The 23,763-nt window shown below is 34.7% G+C and overlaps 3 protein-coding genes across 5 annotated transcripts in view; 1 reads left to right on the top strand and 2 right to left on the bottom strand.

Annotated features, from left to right (window-relative positions):
* The window catches only part of LOC105431144 (uncharacterized), a 458,217-nt gene that overhangs the window by 23,985 nt on the left and 410,469 nt on the right, over positions 1-23,763 (bottom strand). The gene's annotated exons all lie outside the window — the stretch shown is intronic.
* The window catches only part of LOC112552911 (uncharacterized), a 295,572-nt gene that overhangs the window by 147,364 nt on the left and 124,445 nt on the right, over positions 1-23,763 (bottom strand). The window lies entirely within an intron of this gene.
* On the top strand, positions 18,288-20,570 carry LOC148935666 (uncharacterized). Of its 2 annotated transcripts, XM_089081307.1 has the most exons (4): positions 18,288-19,246; positions 19,563-19,687; positions 19,939-20,041; positions 20,141-20,570. In XM_089081307.1, the coding sequence occupies exons 1-4, from the start codon at positions 19,240-19,242 to the stop codon at positions 20,284-20,286; spliced, it is 381 nt and encodes a 126-aa protein (XP_088937433.1). In that variant the 5' UTR covers positions 18,288-19,239; the 3' UTR covers positions 20,287-20,570. The 2 variants fall into 2 exon arrangements, with proteins under 2 accessions (XP_088937433.1, XP_088937432.1); XM_089081306.1 differs by having other exon boundaries at positions 18,288-19,687.

Genomic DNA, 23,763 nt, shown 5'->3' with positions numbered 1-23,763 from the left:
GTCAAAAAGTTGGAGGAGATCAAGTTACCGTCGCGAGAATCATTCTACAGTTAACGGGCGACACCGTGTTCGAAAGCGATTACGCGCACGCTGTCAATGTGTGGCAGCGATTCTCCATCCGGACGCTCGGACTATAGCGATCTGTATCTTAAAATTGACATCTTGTGGTTGACCGATATTTTTGAGAAACTTTCGCGATAGTTGCATCGCGAGTTACGGACTCAATCCCGCGTACTATTATACTCTACCCGATTTTACGTGGGACGTGCGATGCTGAAGCACATAAGTATCAATTTTGAACTTCTCACTGACATCGACATGGTCATATTCATCGAACGCGGTATACGCGGAAGTCTTAGTCAATGTTCCAACAGATACGCGCAGGTCAACAACAAATACATGCAGTACGATCCCCTCGAAACCATCATCGTACCTGGTGTATTTTGATGTAAATAACTTGTATAGTTGGGCAATGTGTCAACCATTATCCTACGCAGATTTTCGATGAGTCGATGATGTAACAAATTTTAACATTACGAATATCGCGCTAGATTCTACGACAGGTTACATTCTCAAGGTGCACTTGGAGTATCCACAATATCTTCACAATGCACACACTAATCTATCGTCCTGTCCGACGCGCGATAAACCGTCCAGCAAACGATAAACTAAGCTCCTCGTTATACAATAAGAAATGTTATGTCATACATTATCGCAACTTGCAGTAGTGTACTCGTCACGGTCTTCGCGTAGCAAAGATTCACCGCGTATTACAGTTTGCACAATCTCCATGGCTTCGCGATTATATTCAGTTCAATACAAATTTCAGAATTTGAGCCAAGAATGATTTTGAAAAAAAATTTATAATAACTTAGTTTTTGGTAAAACCATAGAGAATGTGCGCAATCATGTCGATGTGCGGCTTATCACTAAATGGGAAGGAAATCTGGCGCTGAGGCAATGATTGCAAAACCAAACTTCCACAGTCGAAGCGTCTTTTTGAAGAATCTGGTAGCGATAGAAATGCGCAAACTCATGGTGATGTTTAACAAACCGATCTATGTAGATAGGATGTGCATCCTCGATATATCCAAGACATGTTTATACGAATTTCATTACGAGTACATAGCGCCGTTGTTCCGCGAGAAATGTAAAGTTATGTACATTGACACTGATAGTCTACTTCATTGAATGCGATGGTGTATACGAAATTATGAAACGTGACATCAATAGATTTGATACAAGCGATTACGCGGTCGATAATGTGTATGATATTCCATTTACCAATAAAAAAATACCGGGTTTAATGAAAGACGAAAACAATGATGCAATCATGAATCGAATTCGTTGGGCTTAGAACAAAGATGTACGCCTTGCGCGTCGATGGTAAGAAAGATGCGAAAAAAGTTAAAGGTGTTAAAAGTAACGTTGTAGCCAGATCGATAACGTTCGATGATTACATGCGATGCCTGTGAGACAAAATTGAAATGACACGGCAGCAGTCTTGCATAAGATCGAAATTTCACGAAGTGTACACTGTATCTGAAACGAAAATTGCTCTAAGTCCGTATGATGATAAACGATATATTGTACATGATTCTATTGACACGCTGCTATGGGGACATTATAAAATACTATTATAAATAAAAAATATATTTTATATATATATTTTTTAATCGTATTTTTAATAGTAATTTAAAGTATAAATTTTTGTAATAAAATATTTTGTAATAAGATATATTATACTAAACGTATTTTTTAATTTCTTTTATAATACATTATCCTCGTGTACATTATCCTCGTCCAAGAATTGTATGAATTGTCAAATCCCAACTATTTTACATAAACCTTATCCCCCTTTTTGCACAATACTTTTTCTACAAGATATACGTTAGGATTAGCGATGCAATGCAACTCGTAGAATCCTCCGGCAATAGGTTTTCCCTTATAATCTTCCAGTAGATACGTCATGGGATTAATTTTCTACACTTTGATGATTTTAAATACTTCCGTGGTTCAATTTGATGTGTAATCTTTTTCAAATGTTGTCTTGAATTTACTAACGCGTACCGAGTCGCCCACTTTGAATCGCGCAGGTGCAGCAATCTTTACGCGATTCTATACAGTAGTTAAGAGTCTGTCAGCGATCGCGGGGGTAACGTCAATGGGTCGCATACCGATAGTTCGATGTTTTCGTGCGTTGTACTCTGACACGAGACGCAGTAACAAATCGATCCATTTATAGTTTCCGTTGAGCGTAAATTGTTTCCACATGTCATTCTTTAACGTACGGTTAAATCGTTCGACCACCGATGTCTTCATTACAGAATACATAGAATAATGATTAATGTTATATTTCTTCAAGAATTTTTGCACGTTTGCGTTGTAAAATTCTTTTCCCATGTTTTCCTATGTTTGCAAATTTTTCGGACATCTTCCATCATTTTGAATTATCTTTGCGATCGCTCGAGTCCATTTCATCTCCACTCTTGGTTTTGAGCGGTATGGCCCACGCATACTTGCTCAGCACGTCAATGACGATGAGAATGTAATGGTAACCTTTGTTGAATCGTGTATAAGGACGCATCTCAACTACATCCGCCTGCCCCAAGTCATCGTATCCGTAAACGATTATGTATCTTCATGGAAAATTTCTTCTCGCTGGAGCATGCAGTTCCTCTACCAACCGTCGCTTCTCGAAGCTTTTCTTCTTCTCAGATATGTTTGATTACGGTGTACGATACGCAAATGATGCAAAGTGTATTATACGTATTTATTTATTTGTGCGTACTCTCAACAAGATGAGTAATCATCATTTGTTAAAACTCGTTTTAGCGTAGTCTATATTATTTTGGAGCTCCGCAATCTTCTTCTCGATTTCATCCTGTCGGTCTTTCAAAATTTGCATGCTTTGCTGCATGTATGGTTTGTTGGCAACATCGTCATCATCTGGCAGAGCTACACGTCGAATCTTGCATGATTTTGCGTCAAAGTCGGTGGCAACTATGCAAAGAGTGTTATCACGCATAAAATTTGTGACTAATCCGGCCCATTGATAGTATGGTTCCGCTCCACTTTTTTCAAGCGATATTCCAAACTTGTTGATCGGCATTTCAACGTTGACTAAATGACTCGCATCACATGCTTTAATTTAATAAATATAATAAGACCGGCTTCGCAAAGTTCCTCAATTATCGATAGAATCTCGTTATTATGAGCGTTATTGCCCGCTCGATGAGAAGCATCGAGTGATCGAAGGCGATCCATTAGTTCGTTGGGGTCGTCCCAATGAATGTAATCAATCATGTTATCAGTTAACCTTACGTTTGAATGGTATATTGCCCACGCCTGCTTTTCTTTTAGCGCCAGTTTTATACACAGATACAAGCGAACCGATGATATACTTATATTCCTTATTACTTATAATGGACTTATCGGTCTTGTGATCATGTTTGTGAGCATTCGTTGCTAACAGTATATTCTTATACGTTTGTTTGTCATTCTCGGTAAAAATTACATCATCGGGAAGTCTCTTAAAAATCAACTCGTATAAGCCTGGTGTACCATTGTATCTCACATTGTATGATTATAGAGTCATCTTTGTCGAATTGTTTGTTGTCGAGCATCGTACCATTTTTGTCGAGATAGATACCGTATACGTGATCAATTTCGTTTTTTTCTGTCATCATGGGAGAGTACGTATTTTTGTGCCAATGGTCCCAACTGACTAAGTAGTGCCTCTCGATCTTGTTATGTTTGCAGTCTGTCTGACGGAAGTTTCGAGCGACAGTTCACTGTCGTCTTTTGTTTCAAAAACTTCTTCCTTCGATACGAATGATGGTATTTTCGATGGCTCTTTTGATGATTTTATCGATGATTCGATTGATGATTCTATCGGTGATTCTATTAGTAAATCTATAGAACTGAGCGTTGATAAATCTGACATATTGTTCAATTGTTTCGCATTGCTTTTTTGACTGTGACATTAATTTCAGCCATCCATCATCCAGCCGGTATGCATCGTCATCATCATTATCATCATCATTATCGCTATGTTCGTTTTTCCTTAATGATTTTTTCACAACATTGACTTCTTTCTTAATTCTGATATCTTTCACAACATTAGCTTCTTTCTTAATCGGCTGAGACTCTTCGGTGCGTTCGACGATCTGTTTCAGAGGTTCGATAATGGGTTTAAAGTGTTTCTCCAATGCTATATCTTCCTCTATTTTATCATTTTTTTACCAATTTTAAAGTACCGTATTTTTTGCGAATTGAATCGCTCGTTTTCGCAATCTGTTTCAAAATCATCTCACAATCCTTGTTGCTATTGTTCATCTTGGAGAAACGTTACCTAGTTGACGTATCGGCAACAACTAACTACATCACAGTATCGCAAAGTCATTAAATTCTTTTCTATATCGCCCATCTGTGCACTATCCTTGTTTATTACTAGGAATCCATACTTTTGCTGCCAGCAAATACGACATAATTCACAGAAATCCTCATACGACATGTCCTCATACGACAGTGTTTACGTGATCGTTAAATACATGTTTCAGATTAGTATCATCCTGTTTGAATAGAATTAACAGATTCGCGTTGTTACGTATAAGATGCTTTGGTATCTTTGCGTATGTCTGAGAGAGATAGAAGGAAATCAATATCGGCGTATCGGCCCATTGCAAAATATTCTCTTATAATGTCTTGCTTGTCTCGCATGCGACGTTATCAAAGATAAAAATAGAATTTGGAAGCGCCTCATTCGGTGACGTCACTATTATTGAAGAATGTAAAATAATCAATTTCTTTTATCGGTGTCAATAAATTCTCCAAGTATTTCGGTTGTTGCAGCGATTTTGAGTACTCGTACACATTCTCGAAGTGTACATCGTGTAGACTTTCTAGCAAGCTTATCAGCACGTTTGTCTTGCCACAGTTTGATAGACCACAGATGATATCGCATACAAAAATCGATAGCATATTTCTATGCTTGCGTGCTCTTCTTCTCAGACATTAACTGTATCTTGTCGTCGTCACTTTAATGGTCTGCAATTGCCGCACGAACCGCATATTCTCTCTCTCTCTCTCTCTCTCTCTCTCTCTCTCTCTCTCTCTCTCTCTCTCTCTCTCTCTCTCTCTCTCTCTCTCTCTCTCTCTCTCTCTCTCTCTCTCTCTCTCTCTCTCTCTCTCTCTCTCTCTCTCTCTCTCTCTCCACAATGATAAAAGAAAAAAATATAAAAAGATGTTGAGAGCTGGCCTGTTTATAGAGGCGCGTAGAGCGAAACAGCTCAGTCGTAAAAAATGTTTCTCATCGTATCGAATAACTGCGACATACACAGCTTAACTGCCGAACATTTAAAATATATACCAAAAGTTATTCTGTTACGAGAGTTTCATGATTGCATCGATCAATTATGGAACAAGTTATCCGAGTATATAAAAGCAGATTCGGAAATTCAATTGTATTGTCGGTGTCTAAAACATTATAATTTACCTTCTCATCAAATTCATATCAATGGACCGGCATCACTGATAAAAAATTGTGGCGAATGTCAGCGAAGCGTACGAGTTGTGGCTTGTTAAATCGCATGATAAATGCACTTCCTTTTGAATTGCATATCCCTGGATATCAGTTTTGCGGTCCAAGAACGTATCTAGAAAAGCGATTGGCTAAAGATGATCAAGGCGTTAATCCACTGGACGCGGCATGTCGCGAGCACGATATAGCCTATTCGCATAGCAACGATCTCGCTAAACGACACGTTGCCGACAATATACTCGCTGTGAAAGCGCGAAAACATATTACTGCGAGAAATTCGACTCTTGGAGAGAGAGCTGCTGCTACAACCGTTTGGGCTGTTATGAAAGCTAAGACGAAAATAGGTATGAGTTTGAAAACGAAGATAAGAAGATAAGAAAGAAGTCGACAAATGTGAAAAGGACACCGAACAAGCGAATACTTCCGGTATCGAAACGTGGTGGTATCCTGCCAATCCTGCCATTGCTAGGAGCTCTCGATTCATTGGTTGGTGGAGCGACGGGAATCGCAAAGGCGGTGAATGATAACAAAGCTTCAAAACGTCAACTGAAAGAATTAAAACACCATAACCGCGCCATGGAAGGTCACGGATTTCATTTCATTCTTTACAAGCGTGGAAAAAGAATTTCAAAAAGAAAAAAAATCAAAGGAGTAGTAAAAATGTCCAAGGGTGTAACTACCAATGTACAACTGCAACAACTGGCGAAATGTATGTGCATTCCATATTTTAAAGGCATTTTCATGCGTACTGCATTACCAACAGGAAGAATACATAGATATGAGAATAGTATCGTGAATAATGGTTTCAAATATGGAATAATGCTGAAGGATCTAGTATTCATTGAGTGGCATATGCGAAGAAAGAAAATCATGCTATATATTTCGACAGTTTTGATAATCTTTGACCGCCGAGGGAATTGGTGTGGATCTAGACGTGACACAAATCATGTACAATCACATTCCTTATCAACGTTATGATCAAAGTAATTGTGGACAACTATGTTTGCAGTTTTTACAAATGGTTGATACCTAATTTAAAAACTGCATAGTGCTATTGCACTATTTAATATTCATTCAAAACATGTCGCTGACGTTGACAGGCAAGAGTAGCGTCCTCGCGGCAAGCTATTTTCCAACCATAGATTTAAATGATGATGATTACGAACTCGGCCTGACAAGCTTACTATACAATACCTAATGTAAATTCGTCGAATAATAAATTTTATTTTGACAAAGACGATAAAAAAATTGTCATTCCCGGAGAACTATACGAAGTATGCGTGACATTGGCATCTGAGACGTGCAATTTTAAATTTTCATCTTGATGATTGTTGCGAGGAGGAAGAAGATAAATCTCAAAGATGATGATGACAATGACGAGTACTCGCTAGCTATTCGTGTTACAACAATATGATGAAGAGCGAAATCAAATGAACCTATCGGATAAATTTCACCAAACTTGATAACATTGGATCGCTGTTGGGATTTTCATCGAATCGTATATTGGAGTAGCAACAGTGGCACGAATCGGATGAATCGAATAAATATTATGAACGTAAATATCATTCGCATTGAATGCAATGTGACCGCGGATGCGTACAGTAATGACAAGAGTGTGCATACGATACATGAGTTTTCGCCACGCGCTAGGATATAAGATATCGGAAGCTCCCGCCCAGATCATTTATCTTTTGATCATTGCACGAAGCATTACGGATTTGATGATTTGCGTTATGGATCGCACGGTCGATTGCTTGATTTTCGCGGAGAGGAGATTATCTTTAGACTGCATGTACGAAAACGACAGCGATAACGTCAAATGCTTGTGTTGAACGAGCAGGTGAAGCAAACAAGAGATACAATTTTTAACGAAGAGACGACAATCAAGAGTATTCGATTGCTCTGTAAAAAGAAAAAACGCGTCGAACGTTAAATTTTTTAAATCACTGGGATTCATCGTACGAGTTATTTGAGATGGTCGATATCTTGAACATTGAAAGTCAGCCGATCTTTGACGATCGTATTGTCAAGATAGAAACTCATGCAATTCATATGTTAATACATTTGGGCATAGCGATGAAATAAGAATACCCATACAACAACAAGATTTATACGTGTTGCCGTCCAAAAGTTTTTGCTACGTTGAAGGAAGATTGATGATACAGAAATCGAATGTTAAGAATGAAAATACGTCAAAACTTGGAAATAATTGCATCGCGTTCATGTTTGATGAAATTCGATATGAACTCAATGATGTAGAGATTGATCGCAATAGAAACGTTGAAGTGACCAATCTTCTAAAGAATTATGCATCGATGTCATTTGACAACTTTACATCTGTGCATGCTGAAATTGTCATGATTGACTATAGCACAAAAAGTGTAACGACATCTGATGGATATTTTAATTTTTACTGTTCAACATGTTGCTTGGTTTTTGTGAAGATTACAGATATGTGATAATTAACGCTTGTCAGGAATTGATTTTGATACAAACGCGCAATGATAACAATTGCCCTGTGGGAGATCCTGCGATGGAACCGAAATTTGAATTATTCAAAGTACAATGACGAGTGCTTCATGTTATGTTAAACGAAGTCAATAAACTATCTATGCTGCGGATCTTAGAAAGCGGACGATATCTGAGTATAAGTTTCCGTTCATAGGATCTGTATGAATATCCTTTATTGCCGAACACGACGAAACATTCCTGAACTATCAAGACTGCGACTCAGCTAGAAGAATCACAATACGTTTTCTTTGCTCTGCAGACTGACAGAGAAAATAACATGAATACATATAAATATTACTTCGATAATTGTAACTTAACCAACATAAAACTTTATCTAAACTTAGAATTTTATCCGTACGATAATCTGAATCTGGACTTTGACAAACATAGATATGCTGTCTTATATGACATGTTTTTACGTCTTATTATCAAATTATTAAACCGTACCACGGAATGCTACACTATTCCAATTTTAAGCATTTTTGTACAATCATTGACTGTTCGCGGCAAAATGAGTCCATTAAGAACTATTGTAGAGCTATTGTAGATGTGCGATTAGAATTTCAGTTTAAAGCGAATGTACCAGCATATACTACCGCCTATTGTCTCATCATAAATGACCACGTGATTGAATATAATCCACTGTCCAACGTAATGCGCAAGATGACATAAATTGCAGCGCTATATAAAAGAGAATAAAAAACGAAATATTTTGCTATAAGATGCAGTCTCGAAAAATTGCTCGTCATGGTCGTACCAACATTTGTGAATCTGCAAGGATTCATTATTGAGAAGAGATTTGTCGTGAAGGAAGTGGCGGTATTGAGGAAAGGGTCTGTTCTCGCACATTATATTTTTGCAAGCCTCGTACTATGGAATTCACTTACAAAGTCCGAAAAGTCTGGCACTTCTTGGTTGAGTGTATATTACCATAAATTGCAATAGGATGATGAAATAATCCCGTACAGCATAGCGAAACGTCTAATTACAGCAGCCATATTTGGTATCGAAGAGAATGATTATCAAACTTTCATATACGTTAAGGGCTATGAAAAACGAAAATGGTTGAAAGATGTGTTCAACAGTATGAGAAATGACGCAATCATCGAAACCTTGAATGTGAATTACGAAGACATTGAATCTTTGAATATTTTAGATATTAATAATAATACTTTGTAATGTGGAAAACATTCGAAACATTGCGCATTACAGAATGTATTTAAAATATTTAACTGGTGGTCGTAACGACAGAAAAAATTGTAAGACTTTGAAAAAATAAAAATACATAAATATTAATATATTCTTTTTATTTCTTTTTTTTTCCTTGTAATTAAGATCAGTAGTAGTGTATATTGAAAAAATATTATTCTTTCAAATTTAAAATTTTTTAATAAAATATAATGTAACAATACGCTTCCCCCGTTCTAAGTGTAAATGCGACCGGGCTCCGCGTCCGCTATCGAATATACCGACCGTTGCGTGTGCAACAACACGCACTCGGCACGTGCGTGTCAAAATACCGACGACCCGCGCTATTTTGCAAACTGCAAAATACCAAAACTCAATAGGTATATAAACCCGGCCGATTCTCGATAAAAGAACCAGATCGATCCGAATCTCCGATCTGTACCCATCTTCAACAGAAAACCGAGATCAGGCTTTTCTGATCCGCCAAGCATACTCGACACCAGTATCCATCTGCAAAAGTGAGAAAATTGGAATAGAGCATCCTCAGTCTCAACGCTTCCTTGCTAACGATACGAGCACACGGGACGGAGTATTCTCGGTCTCCGACAAGCATACTTATCTCTCGTGTAAAATCACGAGCAGGATCGAACATTCTCACTCCTGGCATTTGAACGCGCATCGATCACGCGGCAACACCGAATAACGCACTGCGAGCGCAACCGACGAACCGCCGTTCGACCAATCCCGCGCCTACGTAACTATGGCCCCGCCACGAATCAATCACTCACCTCGACGCACACATCGCGCACTGCAAGTATACCCCGAATACTTCACGCGCATTGAAAATCGCACATCGAACAAAGGATCGATCATGTAACTTTTCCCCTAGGACGGAAACGTGAAAAGTAAAAAGTTTCACGTAAACTTATGATCATGTACGATTTTGCGAGATCATGTAACTCTCTCAAACATGAAAATATGAAATTTTTCACATGAACTTTTTCGCCATGTATCTTGGTGGCGGAAAGGCGGAAATCTAGGGAATTAATAAATATGCTTCGGAATTAGATTAGGGCTGCGTTAAGATTAAGTGTATGTAGTACATATACAATTGGTTATTAAAAGATGTACACAGGATGTTCCAAAACTCCTGCATTTGAAATACGCTACGTAATTTTTTATGCTAAAAGAAACAACTTTTTTCTTTCTTTTAGCAAAATTGCGTGTGACGAGTAGTTTTTGCAGTAAATCAAATTAAAAGTGACAAATGAGCGCGCGTATGTGCGTAGCGGTCAGGGCCGGCGCGCGTTCTTCAGGCCTGGGACTTAATCTTTGACGACTTCACGTATTGTATTGTTTAAAATATAATACAAGTTAAGTATAACAAGATAAGTATTTGTATTCATCCTTTACGTAACACTTCAATAAAAAAATTGTCTGATTTCGTAGCATTATCTGGAAATAAAAATAAATGTAAATTATATGGTGTATGAATTGAGCATTCTATTATTTTAATTATTTTTTTATTGTCGTATGCGCAATTGCATATAACAATAAAAAAATACTGAATTTAATGAATACTTATTAATAACGTGAGTACGTAATCATAAAAAATAAAAAAATTGATTTTTTTATAATAGTATCTAAATAATTCATTAAATTCAGTATATTTTTTTGTTATATGCCATTGTGCAGTAATTAAATTAATAGAATGCTCAATTCATAGTGTATTTACATTTATTTTTATTTCGAGATAATTCTACGAAATCAGACAATTTTTTTATTAAATCGTTAAAGGATGAAAACTACTGATTTTGTTAATTTTTATCATATTTTAAACAATATAGTACGTGAAGTCAAAGATTAAGGGGGCTTTCACCTTTGCCGGCCATAAAATTAGCCTATTTTTACGAATTTTTTAAAGAAAATCTGTTATACATAGAGATATGCGGTTTTTTTTTAAGAAATTGTAACATTTACACGACAAAAAAAATATTTTTTATTTATAAAAAAATGCGTTTTAATTCCTCCAAATGGTGATTGAAATAGGGGTCATCGGAAAAACACGCCTCCATGGCGTCCGTGATTCAGCCTCTCCAAATAATCTGAAACCAAAAATCCAACGATTTTTATTAATTATATGAGTCTCGCTATGGCGTGAACCAGAATGAAGCCAATTGCATGAAATTTATAAAAAATACGGCAGTTTAAAAAAAAATTTTAATTTTGTCCGAAAAATCTATTACATTTTTGTCTATAACAAATCGAATTTTTGTTGTAAAAATTTAATCCTGGTTCACGCCATACGCAAAAGTGTTAGGATTAAGAAAAAAAAACCGCATTTGATTATCTTTATTAGTTTCTTAGTTATCACGGACGCCAGCTCGAAAAACATGGTTTCGAGAAAAACGAGTTTAAAGTTTTAGTTTGACTTTTTTCATATATAACACAAATTTCAGCGCACTTACGGTTAATCTGCAATAAAGTCCAGGTTCATATAATAGTCCCTCTGCTTCTTCAAAGAAATCGTTTTCTGCCAGTTTCTCCAATCGCCGAGCTGTTCTGGCTTCTTGTGAAGAATTTGACGTGCGACGATTTGCCTGCCTCACGCGTTGTCTGTCCTTTTCGTCGGCACATAGCTTTGCTATTAGCCAATACGGATTCCCAATATGTTCATTATTAGCAATAAACTTTTAAATCCGTCATTGAACGTACAGGTTGCCAAAAATGCTGCGACAGATATAATTTTTGCACCAGAAAAGACATGTTTCGGCGCAATTTAAATCCTAATCCCATTTCTCCAGCCTTACTGAAACGAACTTCTTTTTTGCATATTTTGCACTCCAGTATTTCAGTTAATTTGGGAAAAATCGATAGAAAACTAATAATACAATAACTTTGCAGCACATCCACTCGCACGTCATGATCACTAGACATTTGCAGTTTTTTTGCCGATGTACTGGCAAACTCCGTTTCGTTTTCACTTGAATGTTGATTCCCGTAGAATCGCCGTTTCTTTCCTTTTTTTCCAGGTCGAGTACTACTAGTTTTAGAAGTTTTCTTATCGTGGAACATTTTGAGAACACGTTTAGTTAACTGACGACAATGCACGACTATGCACGACAAAGCACAAGGTTCAAGCAGTTCTAACGGCTTTCTACCTGCTCCTAAACTATTTAGTATATAGAAGGTAACACTAAGGTTCCTTCTGGATTGATAGAAATCAACATCTACCGGTTTTCTCTGAATAGTGACCTGAATAGCATTTACAAGTGCTGCTGCGCTGGCGAGCGCTTGGATAGCCCGTGCGCCCTTATGTATTTCAGCTCGTAGCTCCGTTAATATTGCGAATTTTAAAAAATCCTTTTACAGAAATATTCTACACATATGTAGGAATAAAAATAAGCAAAAAAAATTGATTTTTTGAAGCCGACAAAGGTGAAAGCCCCCTTAAGTATCAGACTACGCCGGCCTGAGAAACGTGCGCCAGCTCTGATCGCTATGCACATACGTGCGTTCATTCGTCACTTTTAATCTGATCCACTGTAAAAACTATTTGTCGCACGCAATTTTGCTAAACGAAAAAGTTGTTTCTTTTAGCATAAAGAATCACGTAGTATATTCCAAATGCAGGAGTTTTGGGACACCCTGTATAATACTGTACCAATAAAATAATTTTCATTAGCTATAAAATCTATGAAATTATGTTTCATGATTTCACTTTCCACGCATCCAAGCTACATACATAATCGTTGTACGTGAAAAGTTTCACATGAAATGTCAAGGTGTGAAAAATGAAAAGTAAAAAGTGGAAAATGAAAAGTGAAAAATTTCACGTAAAGTTACATGATTGACCCCCGGATGGGGGGGGATGTAACACTGGCCAACAGCGCGCTGAGCGAATCTACACCGCTGTGTACCCACATCGTCAAATCAAATAAATATATTCTTAATCAATATCTGAGTTAAACAACCTTATTAATTTCCGAACTCGGCAACCGACGAACACGTCCGCGCATCCGAACTCGCACGACCCCGCCGGAGGACGGACTGTTATAATAAAAATAAATACTGAAGAAACATATTAATTTATTAAATTAGTTTTCCCTTCACCACCACTCCTTATGATATTATTATTATTATTATTATTATAACAATAATATTGATATTATCAATATTATTATCAAATAATAAAAATCGGATGAATATAATCCAAATTATCCTCCTGAATCATATATTTTTGCATTTATTGAAAACGAACCTTTACTCCCTCCCGCAAACTGAAATATTAAATAACAATAATAATGTTAAATAATAATGTTATTATCCAAACAATAAAATTAAAAAAAGATCTTTGAAGAGGAAAGGACGCCTAAAAAAACGGGGAGGGGGGACAGCATGCAACAATAAGATGGGAAAGAGAAGGAGAGACCCTACCTGTGATTCAGGTGCAATAAGTATATGTGAAAAAGATGATAAACATGTTGAACAGCGGCGGGCAGGGGCGGACCTTGACGGACCCATACCCCCTCAAGAGAGCGCATCGAGAGTAGTTGGTAATAATTTGATTGACGTTGATAGTAGTTTTAAACAATAATAGTTTTACAATTGTTGATAGTTGTTCGATAGTAGTAGTGGTACAACGCAGTTCGATTGATGTTCAAAGTGATTGATAATAATTTGATTGACGTTGATAGTAGTTTAAATAACCGTTGATAATCGTTCGATAGTAAAATAATAGTGATACTGCAGCATGTAGAGGGAATATATACACTATAAAATTACCTTTTTTTTAAAAAAAGGTAAAAAAAGGGTGTCAAGTATAGTGGAATACTTCAAAATGTCTGATATCACTATAAAATTACGTTTTTTTAAAAAAAGATAAAAAAGGGTGTATAGTGGATATAAGTATAGTGGATATTGCCAACTCAAATGATTGTGAAAAATTTATATAAAAGATTTGATATCAATAATTGGCGCCAAGTTATAGTCTTACAAACATGAAGCTACAAGTCCATTTTAGTCAAATTATATATTTCAATCGTATAAAAGATTTGATAAACCACTGTTTTAAAAAAATAAAACTCAAATAGTAGTTTCTTTAATTTAAAAATAATAAAAACCAAATTATATGTATATCTTTCTATCCATTAAAAATTTCTTTTTCTAACCCAAGTGATAGTAATTATTTAGCTTTAAAATATTTTTATATCACAAAATTGCTTTACTCAATTTACGTTTTTATTACAAAGAATTATAAAGTAACAGTATAAAATAAATGATAAAATTTTATTTAAATAAAAATTTTTATGTAAAAATACTTGGCGCTGCTCATACCTCTAAAAAGAATATGAATAAAATGTATGTGTGTGTGTGTGGTGTGTGTGTGTGTGTGTGTGTGTGTGTGTGTGTGTGTGTGTGTGTGTGTGTGTAATTATAATTTAATCATATTAAATAATAAATTTTGCCTTTATTTGTAACATTCAAATAATCTCATCATTAGTTTTGCATTTTCGTTTGATCTAAGCAGCGCCAAGTGTTTTTACATAAAAATTTTTTTACCCGATAGATACCCGAGAGGTCTAACCAAAAACACTATCGTGTTTACATCAATCAATTTTATCGACCCAGCGGATAAATTAGGCCGATAAATCAGGGTCACTGCAGGACCCAGCGAACATTGATTCGCTAGATTCTACAATAACCCTGACTTCAGTCTGATAATCCGCTGGGTCGATAAGATTAATAATGACATCTCGTGACAGACGTTGCAGTCGTACAAAGGTGACGATAATGACGTTTCTTAAAGTAAAAATTTCCAAATCGGACTTTGTGTAGCAATATCTCTGCTTGCACGTACCAGAAAAATAAAAATACTTTTATTAGGCAAGTCGGACTCAAGCTATCGATCAAGCCTACTTAGAACTTGATCAGTATAGCCGTTATTGAAATTCGATAATTTCAGATGCTTGAACTTCGACGACTCGCGTAAAGTCACACGGCAGTGTTCTCGGTTGACTTGACATCCGTGTCTCCTGATAGGCTGGCACATACACTAGCGCGAGCGCTCATCCGTGTACGCTCCGCGCTTCGGCCAAGTTCGAGCGGTAGAGAAGGAGTACCGACAACTGCTGTCTTCTTCTTTCTCGAGAAACGCTGTACCGCTGATTTGAAGCTGACGTCTCATGACATAACACGAATTAATCATGCGATGTCATTGTCAATTATTTTTACATATATTTTTATACATATATTTTATTAAGTTAATAACATTATTATAATATATTTTTTTCATACATAAAAATTAAAATTTGTAAATACAAAAATCCACTCTTTGCCAATATATACGCTTTTTATTTGCAAAAAGTAATTATTATATTAAAAAAAATTTATTGTGGTCTTATAAAGATATTTAGATATAATTATTAAAAACTTAGTATTTGTATATTGTATTCCTTGTACTTTTATTGTATTTATTTTCTATAAATATAAAACGTATATATTGTTGCTCGACGGAAATCACGAGAAGGTGGTGGTCTCTTTCGTCGGGAGGAAAATGTAAAAAATTATTTATTTAAATTATTAATAAAAAATAATTTAAATAATTTAATTATTGTAATATTAAAAATTAATTTTTTAATATTGCAAAATTGATTTTTTACATTTCCCTGTGTGTGTGTGTGTGTGTGTGTGTGTGTGTGTGTGTGTGTGTGTGTGTGTGTGTGTGTGTTATGTATAACTATACGCATACATATTACTGATATAAATTCGCTTTTTTTTTCTCATAATATCTCCCAAACAAGATTTTTTACACGCTTATTCTCTTTAAGCGTGATGTCTGCTATGGACAAGATTTTTTACACGCTTATTCTCTTTAAGCGTAATGTCTGCTATGGACAAGATTTTTTACACGCTTATTCTCTTTAAGCGTGATGTCTGCTATGGACAAAATTTTTTACACGCTTATTCTCTTTAAGCGTGATGTCTGCTATGGATAAGATTTTTTACATGCTTATCTTCTTTAAGCGTGATGTCTGTTATGGACAAGATTCTAATAATCTAATATTTAACATTTTTAACCTGCCCACGATCAGCAATTTCATTATCATTCACGGCATGTAGCCTTAAAGTACTGCGTTTTTTTTTTTAGCAATATTAGCATATAATTTATCTGTTGACATAAGAGACAAATACTTTTCTTCAATCATCATGTTTAAACATGTTTCTCCTTTCGCCCTTAATCCTGATTTTAAAACGCACGTGGCATTAATGAAAGCCGATGATAATCTATTTCGATTTTTTGTTTTTAAATTACTTAAAGAGGAAAACATTTTCTCTGGATCGGCATTTGAATTTAGAAGTGATCGAACAGCATTCAGAACATTTGTTAAATTTGAATACTTAGTAATATTATTTGGATGTTTTGGATGTAAAATTTCCTTCCACATATTATCAAAATTTAATTTGGAAAGATTTTGCTTCTCTTCCATTGTAAAATCTAATGGCAATGCAATCCATTCTTTCTTTAAAGCATCTTCATCAACACTACCGATAGTTTTAGCTATAAAAGAAATATCATTAAATGAAGTTTCTCTATCAGTATTGAATAAGCTTACAAAAGGTCTAAAAACTTGTAATTTTAATAAAAATTTATTATTTATCGGTAATTTTTTACGAATTTCTTCTGCAGCAGTTACATAAAACATCAAGCAATTTGTTCGAACAGTTGTAACTGCGTCTTCGTGTCCTTGCATCAGTAATTCGTAAAGATATTCTTCGCATTCTGTACCTAATTTAATTTTATGAAGAATTTTGTGATTCTCTGATAAAGAGAAAACTGTGTTTACAGAAAAAGATTTTAAATATTCATCTTTTAAAAAGTTTCGGCAAATTTGAAAAAGAAACTGTAAAGATTTTGGCTGCAATAAATGAATTCGTGTTTCTGATGCTTGAAAAAATGCATTGAATGCGTTAAAGAAATTTAACGTATTTTAAAAAAAGAAAATAGGCTTTTGTTTCAATATTACCCATTATGGACAACAGATGTTCTCCACGTTGTGTTTTTTCACTTACAACTATTTCGTTCAAAAAATATTTAATTGTTTCCCAAGATTCCAGAAGTCTTTTTACACATAAGTAATGAGAAAGCCAGCGTGTATCACATAATTTTAACAATTTGTGATTTGTTTCTTGGAAACACTCAGAAAATTCATTGTAAACAGATAATCGTTTGGGGCTATTGTTAATAAAACTAGAAGTTTTTCGTAAAAATTCTTCGCAAAATTCTGGTATTTTATTACATGCAGCATGTGCTATTAATGCGGCGGAATGGCAAGGGCATGTAAATGTTAATAAATGTGGACATACTTCTTCTAATTTTTTTTTAAATGATGAAAATTTTCCTCATCATGACAGATGCATTGTCGCATAATAGAGCTATAATATTTAAAAATGGTATTTTCATTTTCCACATTTCACATTTAAATGTTTGAAACAATTTTTCTGCGCTGGAATCTTTGGCATCAATATTAATTAATTTAATTAATTGTGAACGAATATCTAATGTCTCCGGGTCAACGTATCGTACCATAAAAGTCATTCATTAGTATTACAAATATCAGACGTTTCGTCAATAAATATTGAAAATTTTGTGTTCTGAATTTTGTTAACGACATGTTCCGTTTCAATTGGATAAAACGTTTGTAATAATATTTTTACATTTTGTACAACCCATGCTCATGCTTTTTAATATATTAGGATCTTTTCCTATATGTTGAAAAAAATTAAGAATCTCTTTTGCAGTTTGATGAGAAATATTTTTATCGGCAATTAATGTGGCATATCTAATTTCTGCTAACTTTTTACGCTCATCAAACGACAAAAGTGATTCATTATCTTCCGTTTGCAAATTTTGATTTGATTTATTTATCTCAATGAAACTTTTATATTTATCTAAATGTGTTTTGGATTCTGCGTGACGATATATTTGTGCTAAACCACCAGTAATAGTTTTATTGCAAATTGAACAAAAAGATAAATTTGCATTGTTAGGAATTTCTCGTAACCAACATTTGAATTCTTCGATATCTAACCATTTCTGTTGAAAAATTGGTTGAGATATTTTTTTTTATTTTTCATCATTGTTAGATAATGATGATCCTTTTTTAAGATTATTTTTATGACATGCAGAATCTACATGGCGAGAAATTAATGAACTACGTGAAAAATTCTTATTGCAAATGCTACAATGTGAAAGATATCTATTAGATTCGGAAAAAATTAACGGAGACCGACTGGATTTGAACTCGGGATCCCTCGTCTACCAATCCGACACTTAGTCTGCACGACCACGACGGCTCCTCTCTCTTAGCTGTTTATATTCCGAATCTCTTTCATGACCGCTTACGGTCGTCTAATTCTTACAGATGATACTGACTATTATTATTTGATACTTCGCGTATCCATGATTGATATCTATTATCAGTAAGCCAAGCTTTTATAAAGCTTCGTTTACGTTTTTTGATTGATTCGTCACATATTTCCATATCAATTTTAAAAGGACAAAAAAATCGAAAAAAGATAAAAAGAGAAGTAGAATATGAATATAATATGAAAATTATATGTATGCGTGTGTCACGGAAAGAGATCAGGATTCTGTTATTTGTCAAAATATTTTACGATCCTAAATCGTCTCTCTCCGTATACGTATATGTGAATATATTTATATATATATATATATATATACGTGTGTGTGTGTGTGTGTGTGTGTGTGTGTGTGTGTATAAATGTATATATGGAAAGTTATACCTTTTAATCTCGAATATATTCTTCAATATTAAAAAGTTAAGATGGGGATATACGATACACGATGTGATCGAAAGATGGTACACGAAGTCACCGAAGGACAAATTAAATCGTCACAATCGTGAGATAAACAATGGAAAATCGAGATCATTGTTTCTTTCGGCGACACAGTGAGCAGCATATTTGACGACGCAATGGCAGGTTAGTTACAATTTATTATTATTTAACAAATATAAATCACATTTTCAATGTAATTTAATATGCTTCATTATCGTATGTGTGTGCCTGCATGTGCGTGTGCCTGCGTGTGCCTGTGTGTACGTGTGCTTGCATGTCGTGTGCTGCATGTCGTGTGCCTGTGTGTACGTGTGCCTGCATGTACGTGTGCTGCGTGCGTACGCGTGTACGTGTGTATTAAACTTTATCATTATCTAATATCAGTAGTATAATCAGTAGTATAATAATGTTACTATTATACTATTATACTGTTACTATATATAGTTTATGTATTTTACAGAGCAAAAGAAAAAATTTGCGGATATGCTGCAACAGCAGCAAAAACAGCATGAGCTGCAAATGCAGAAATTGAGAGAGCAGCATGAGCTGCAATTACAACAGCTGCGGGAGCAGATAAACTTGCTGGTAAGAAAAAGAACGCTTTTGCTGACAAATATAACAATTTGGACAGATATGTAAATAATTTTATTGGATCTTTAAAATGATTATCTGTGAAATCTTATATTCAAATCGATTGCTAGATCAGAAATTTGTGAACATTATTATTATATTTAAGTGTCCTACGTAATAATATTGATGGTCCAATAAAACTATTTCCAGATCTGTATTTGATTAATTTGTAATTTTTAAATTTTTCAAAAGTTTTTTTTATACAGAAACAACAACCGCAGCAGCAGCAGCCGCAACAGCAGCCGCAACAGCAGCCGCAGCAGCAGCCGCAGCAGCCGCAGCAGCAGCAGCAGCAGCAGCAAGATAGTGGTATTATTTATTGAAATAATTATATGTATATAAATACACACATATATGTCATATATAATACATATATAAACATATTAATTGACATTTAATTATTTTCAGTGCCTCATAGACGAAATAGTGGTGGACGTTTCCGTACAAGATGGGCTTTACAACGAGGGGGACGTATGACATATAGTTGGAGGGGGGGGGCCGGAGGGGGAGAGGTGAAAGAGGCCCGGAAGGGAATAGAGGAGAAAAAAATATAATTGTTAAAAAATATTATTTCAAATAAAAAATATAAAAATAAATTTAAATGGATTAATTATTATTAATTATTATTAATTATTAATTTAAGTGGATTAAATTTTTATTAAAAGAAGTATTAATTATTCTTTTTAGTAATAATTTATCAAAGAAGCATTAAACATTTAAAAACTAATAACAATAATGAAAAGATAAGAGTGTTAACATAATTTGAATTTCTTTTTGCAATTGATATATTCATATCAGTTATTAATTTTATTATTATCTATTATTTATTAATATCATAAAAGCTATATAGCCTTTTTATATTCATCTCCCTTTTATATAATAATATATCTAATATTTATTTTATATATTTATTGGTATATATATATATATATATATATATATATATATATATAATATAAATATATATAATATATATATATATATATTGTTTATTTATGTATTTATTTATATATTTATTAAGTTTTTAATAGCTATATCTAAATATCTTTATAAGACTACAATAAATTTTTTTTAATATAATAATTACTTTTTGCAAATAAAAAGCGTATATATTGGCAAAGAGTGGATTTTTGTATTTACAAATTTTAATTTTTATTTATGTATGAAAAAATATATTGTAATAATGTTATTAACTTAATAAAATATATGTATAAAAGTATATATAAAAATAATCGACAATGACATCGCATGATTAATTCGTGTCATGTCATGAGACGCCAGCTTCAAATCAGCGGTACAGCGTTTCTCGAGAAAGAAGAAGACAGCAGTTGTCGGTACTCCTTCTCTACCGCTCGAACTTGGCCGAAGTGCGGAGCGTACACGGACGACCGCTCGCGCTAGTGTGCCAGCCTATCCCCTCTACGTGCTGCAGCGTGGCTGCAATCGTACATGAAATGGCATCCCTGCGCCTGACCGGTAGGACGGTCCAGCGTGACGACAATGACCGTCCGGCGCTCGGTGATGAGTGGAGCGCGCGCGGCAAGGAGAAGGATAGTAGCGGCCGCTTATGCTTCCTATTCGTCCTATGGATCAGGCGAGCGAGCGCTTTCTCTCCGCGCATTCTTATTTGTACAACTTTAATATTTAATAACACGAAAATTATTGCGAATATCGCAAAATGGTATAAGACATTTTCATTTATCTCGCTCCGGTCTACCTTCTCACAAGCGATGAGGACAGTGCTACGGGACACTCTGTATATATTCATTATTCTTTAAAAAAAATATAAATCAATAATATTGTGTGTGTGTGTGTGTGTGTGTGTGTGTGTGTGTGTGTGTGTGTGTGTGTGTGTGTGTGTGTGTGAGAGAGAGAGAGAGAGAGTGTATTATGTATATTAATATATTACATATAAACAAATTTTATAATTAATATTAATAATATAGTTTAGTCACTTTAAATATACACAATTAAAAAAACAGAAGGATTAATTTTTGAGATACATAACAAGAACAAAAAACTCAGAACATTAAAAAGAAAAGAACAGAAATTTAAAAAAACGAAAGATTAGAATAAGTTCAAAAAAAAATAAAAATAAGATTAAAGAAAATTTAATTTCAGATATAATTAACATATGATACATTTTTTGTTTCGGTTAAATAAGAGATAAGTCAAATATCTCTTAAAATATTTGTTGCATTAATTTACAATTGTATACTGATGAAAGTGATTAAATTTATAGTTAATTTTGTAATTAATAATAATATAGTTTTTTTTATTTCAAATAAAAGCAGTTCGGGAAAACAAAAACAGTTTTCAAGTTTTGTGTGCTGTTTATTTGATTATAAAAATTAATTATTAATGATTAAAGTTATTATTAGTAATTCGTTATTGTCGTTAATTAGTGTAATATCTGTCATATGAAATTGTAACTATTTGTTAATGCATTAGATAGCCTTGATTTTTTTTTGTTTATACTTGAATTAGCGCACAAAGTGCGTTCAGAAGGACAGCTCGCCTTATCATCTCAACGATAGGGGGAGCCCACACAGCGGGACTAGTTCGTTCCCCTCCCTTTTTCTTTTAGTCGAGACATAAGACTCTCCGCGAGTGAAGCGAATGCAAGTGTGCTTAAGAAGTGTCATAGCAATTTCTATATTCAACGAATCATTATTTTTTCTTTTGCCATTTAACATTGATCCTTCGAGCCAGATTTGGCCCGTATACGGCAAGTTCACAATCTGCAATCCGAATACGATAAATACGCTCACGATAATTTAACAAAGGCGAGGTACGATATACAAGATGTCGGAAATTATCGATAAGTTACGCAAGGATCGAGGATACACAAAGGCGAAACTCACTAGAACGAAGACACAAGTACTACAAATCGTTAATGAAAATGAATACGACAAGGAGAAAGCCGAAATATAATTAGAAAGGTTAGAAGAAATCATCATCATCAACATCGAAATACATTCAATGCCATTCAAAGACAGTTGCTAGAGAATTTAAGCGAGTCGAGAGCCGAGAGCGATACAACGGAAGAAGAATTAAAACAAAGATATTTCGAAGTAAAAACTTTGTTAAAGCGGTTCTTAAAATCGTCAGTGGAAAATGTTGAGTCATATGATACTGGCGCGATTGTGCAACTATTGCAGCAACAATCTGAATTGATACAACATATGGGACGCGTTAGTCAAAAATGATGGTTCGACCATGACACCCTCGGTAAAAGGCGAAACCTTGGCAACTATTTTGTCCCGTCAAACAGAGATCGCGATTCTCGATCGCGTAGCTAGCGCCACGGAATCAGCCCATGTAGATCGGCAAAGGTTAAGTTGCCTACTATTAAACTTCTCAACTTTGATGGTAAAATTGGGGAATGGAAATGTTTTTCCGACAGTTTTTGTTCTATTATACATGGCAAACCGCATCTGTCGAACATCAAAAAATTTTAATATCTCGTTTTGTCCATGTCGGGTGATGCTGCGAAAATTATCGAATCAATCGAATTAGCTAGTCAATTATATGATGGCGTACACATTATTTATTACAACAGCGGTATGACGATCCTAGATCACTCAAACAAAAACATATTCAATGTTTACTTATGATACCGAAAGAGTTCGTAAAAGCTCTTCGAGATTTAATTGATTATGCTTCTAGACATTTGCGAATATTAAAGATTCTAGGCTTGCTTATTGAAGCATGGGATGAGCTCGTCGTGCATATGTTAGAAACTAAGATTGACGTTAAAACTTTTCGAGCATGGGAGGAAGAAATAAAGTCTAATGAAAACGCAAGGCTAGCATGTTAGAATTCTTGAAGAAGAAATGCCAAACACTGAAACATCGATAAAGGAAAAAAATGTGTCAAAAAGAATGATCAGCGCAGTAGAGGATACTCTGCCATAGGTTCAAAATCACATTTTTCAGCCAAAAATAATGCGAACAGAAAGACCACTTCCCTAACTGCTTCTTTAACCCCAGGTAAGTGTTACCTTTGCAAGGGAGCACATTTTATATACT

Source organism: Pogonomyrmex barbatus, unplaced genomic scaffold (assembly GCF_055798465.1).
Source record: "Pogonomyrmex barbatus isolate J1 unplaced genomic scaffold, ASM5579846v1 scaffold4, whole genome shotgun sequence".
Taxonomy (NCBI): Eukaryota; Metazoa; Arthropoda; class Insecta; order Hymenoptera; family Formicidae; genus Pogonomyrmex; species Pogonomyrmex barbatus.
This window is presented reverse-complemented; position numbering and strand designations above follow the sequence as displayed.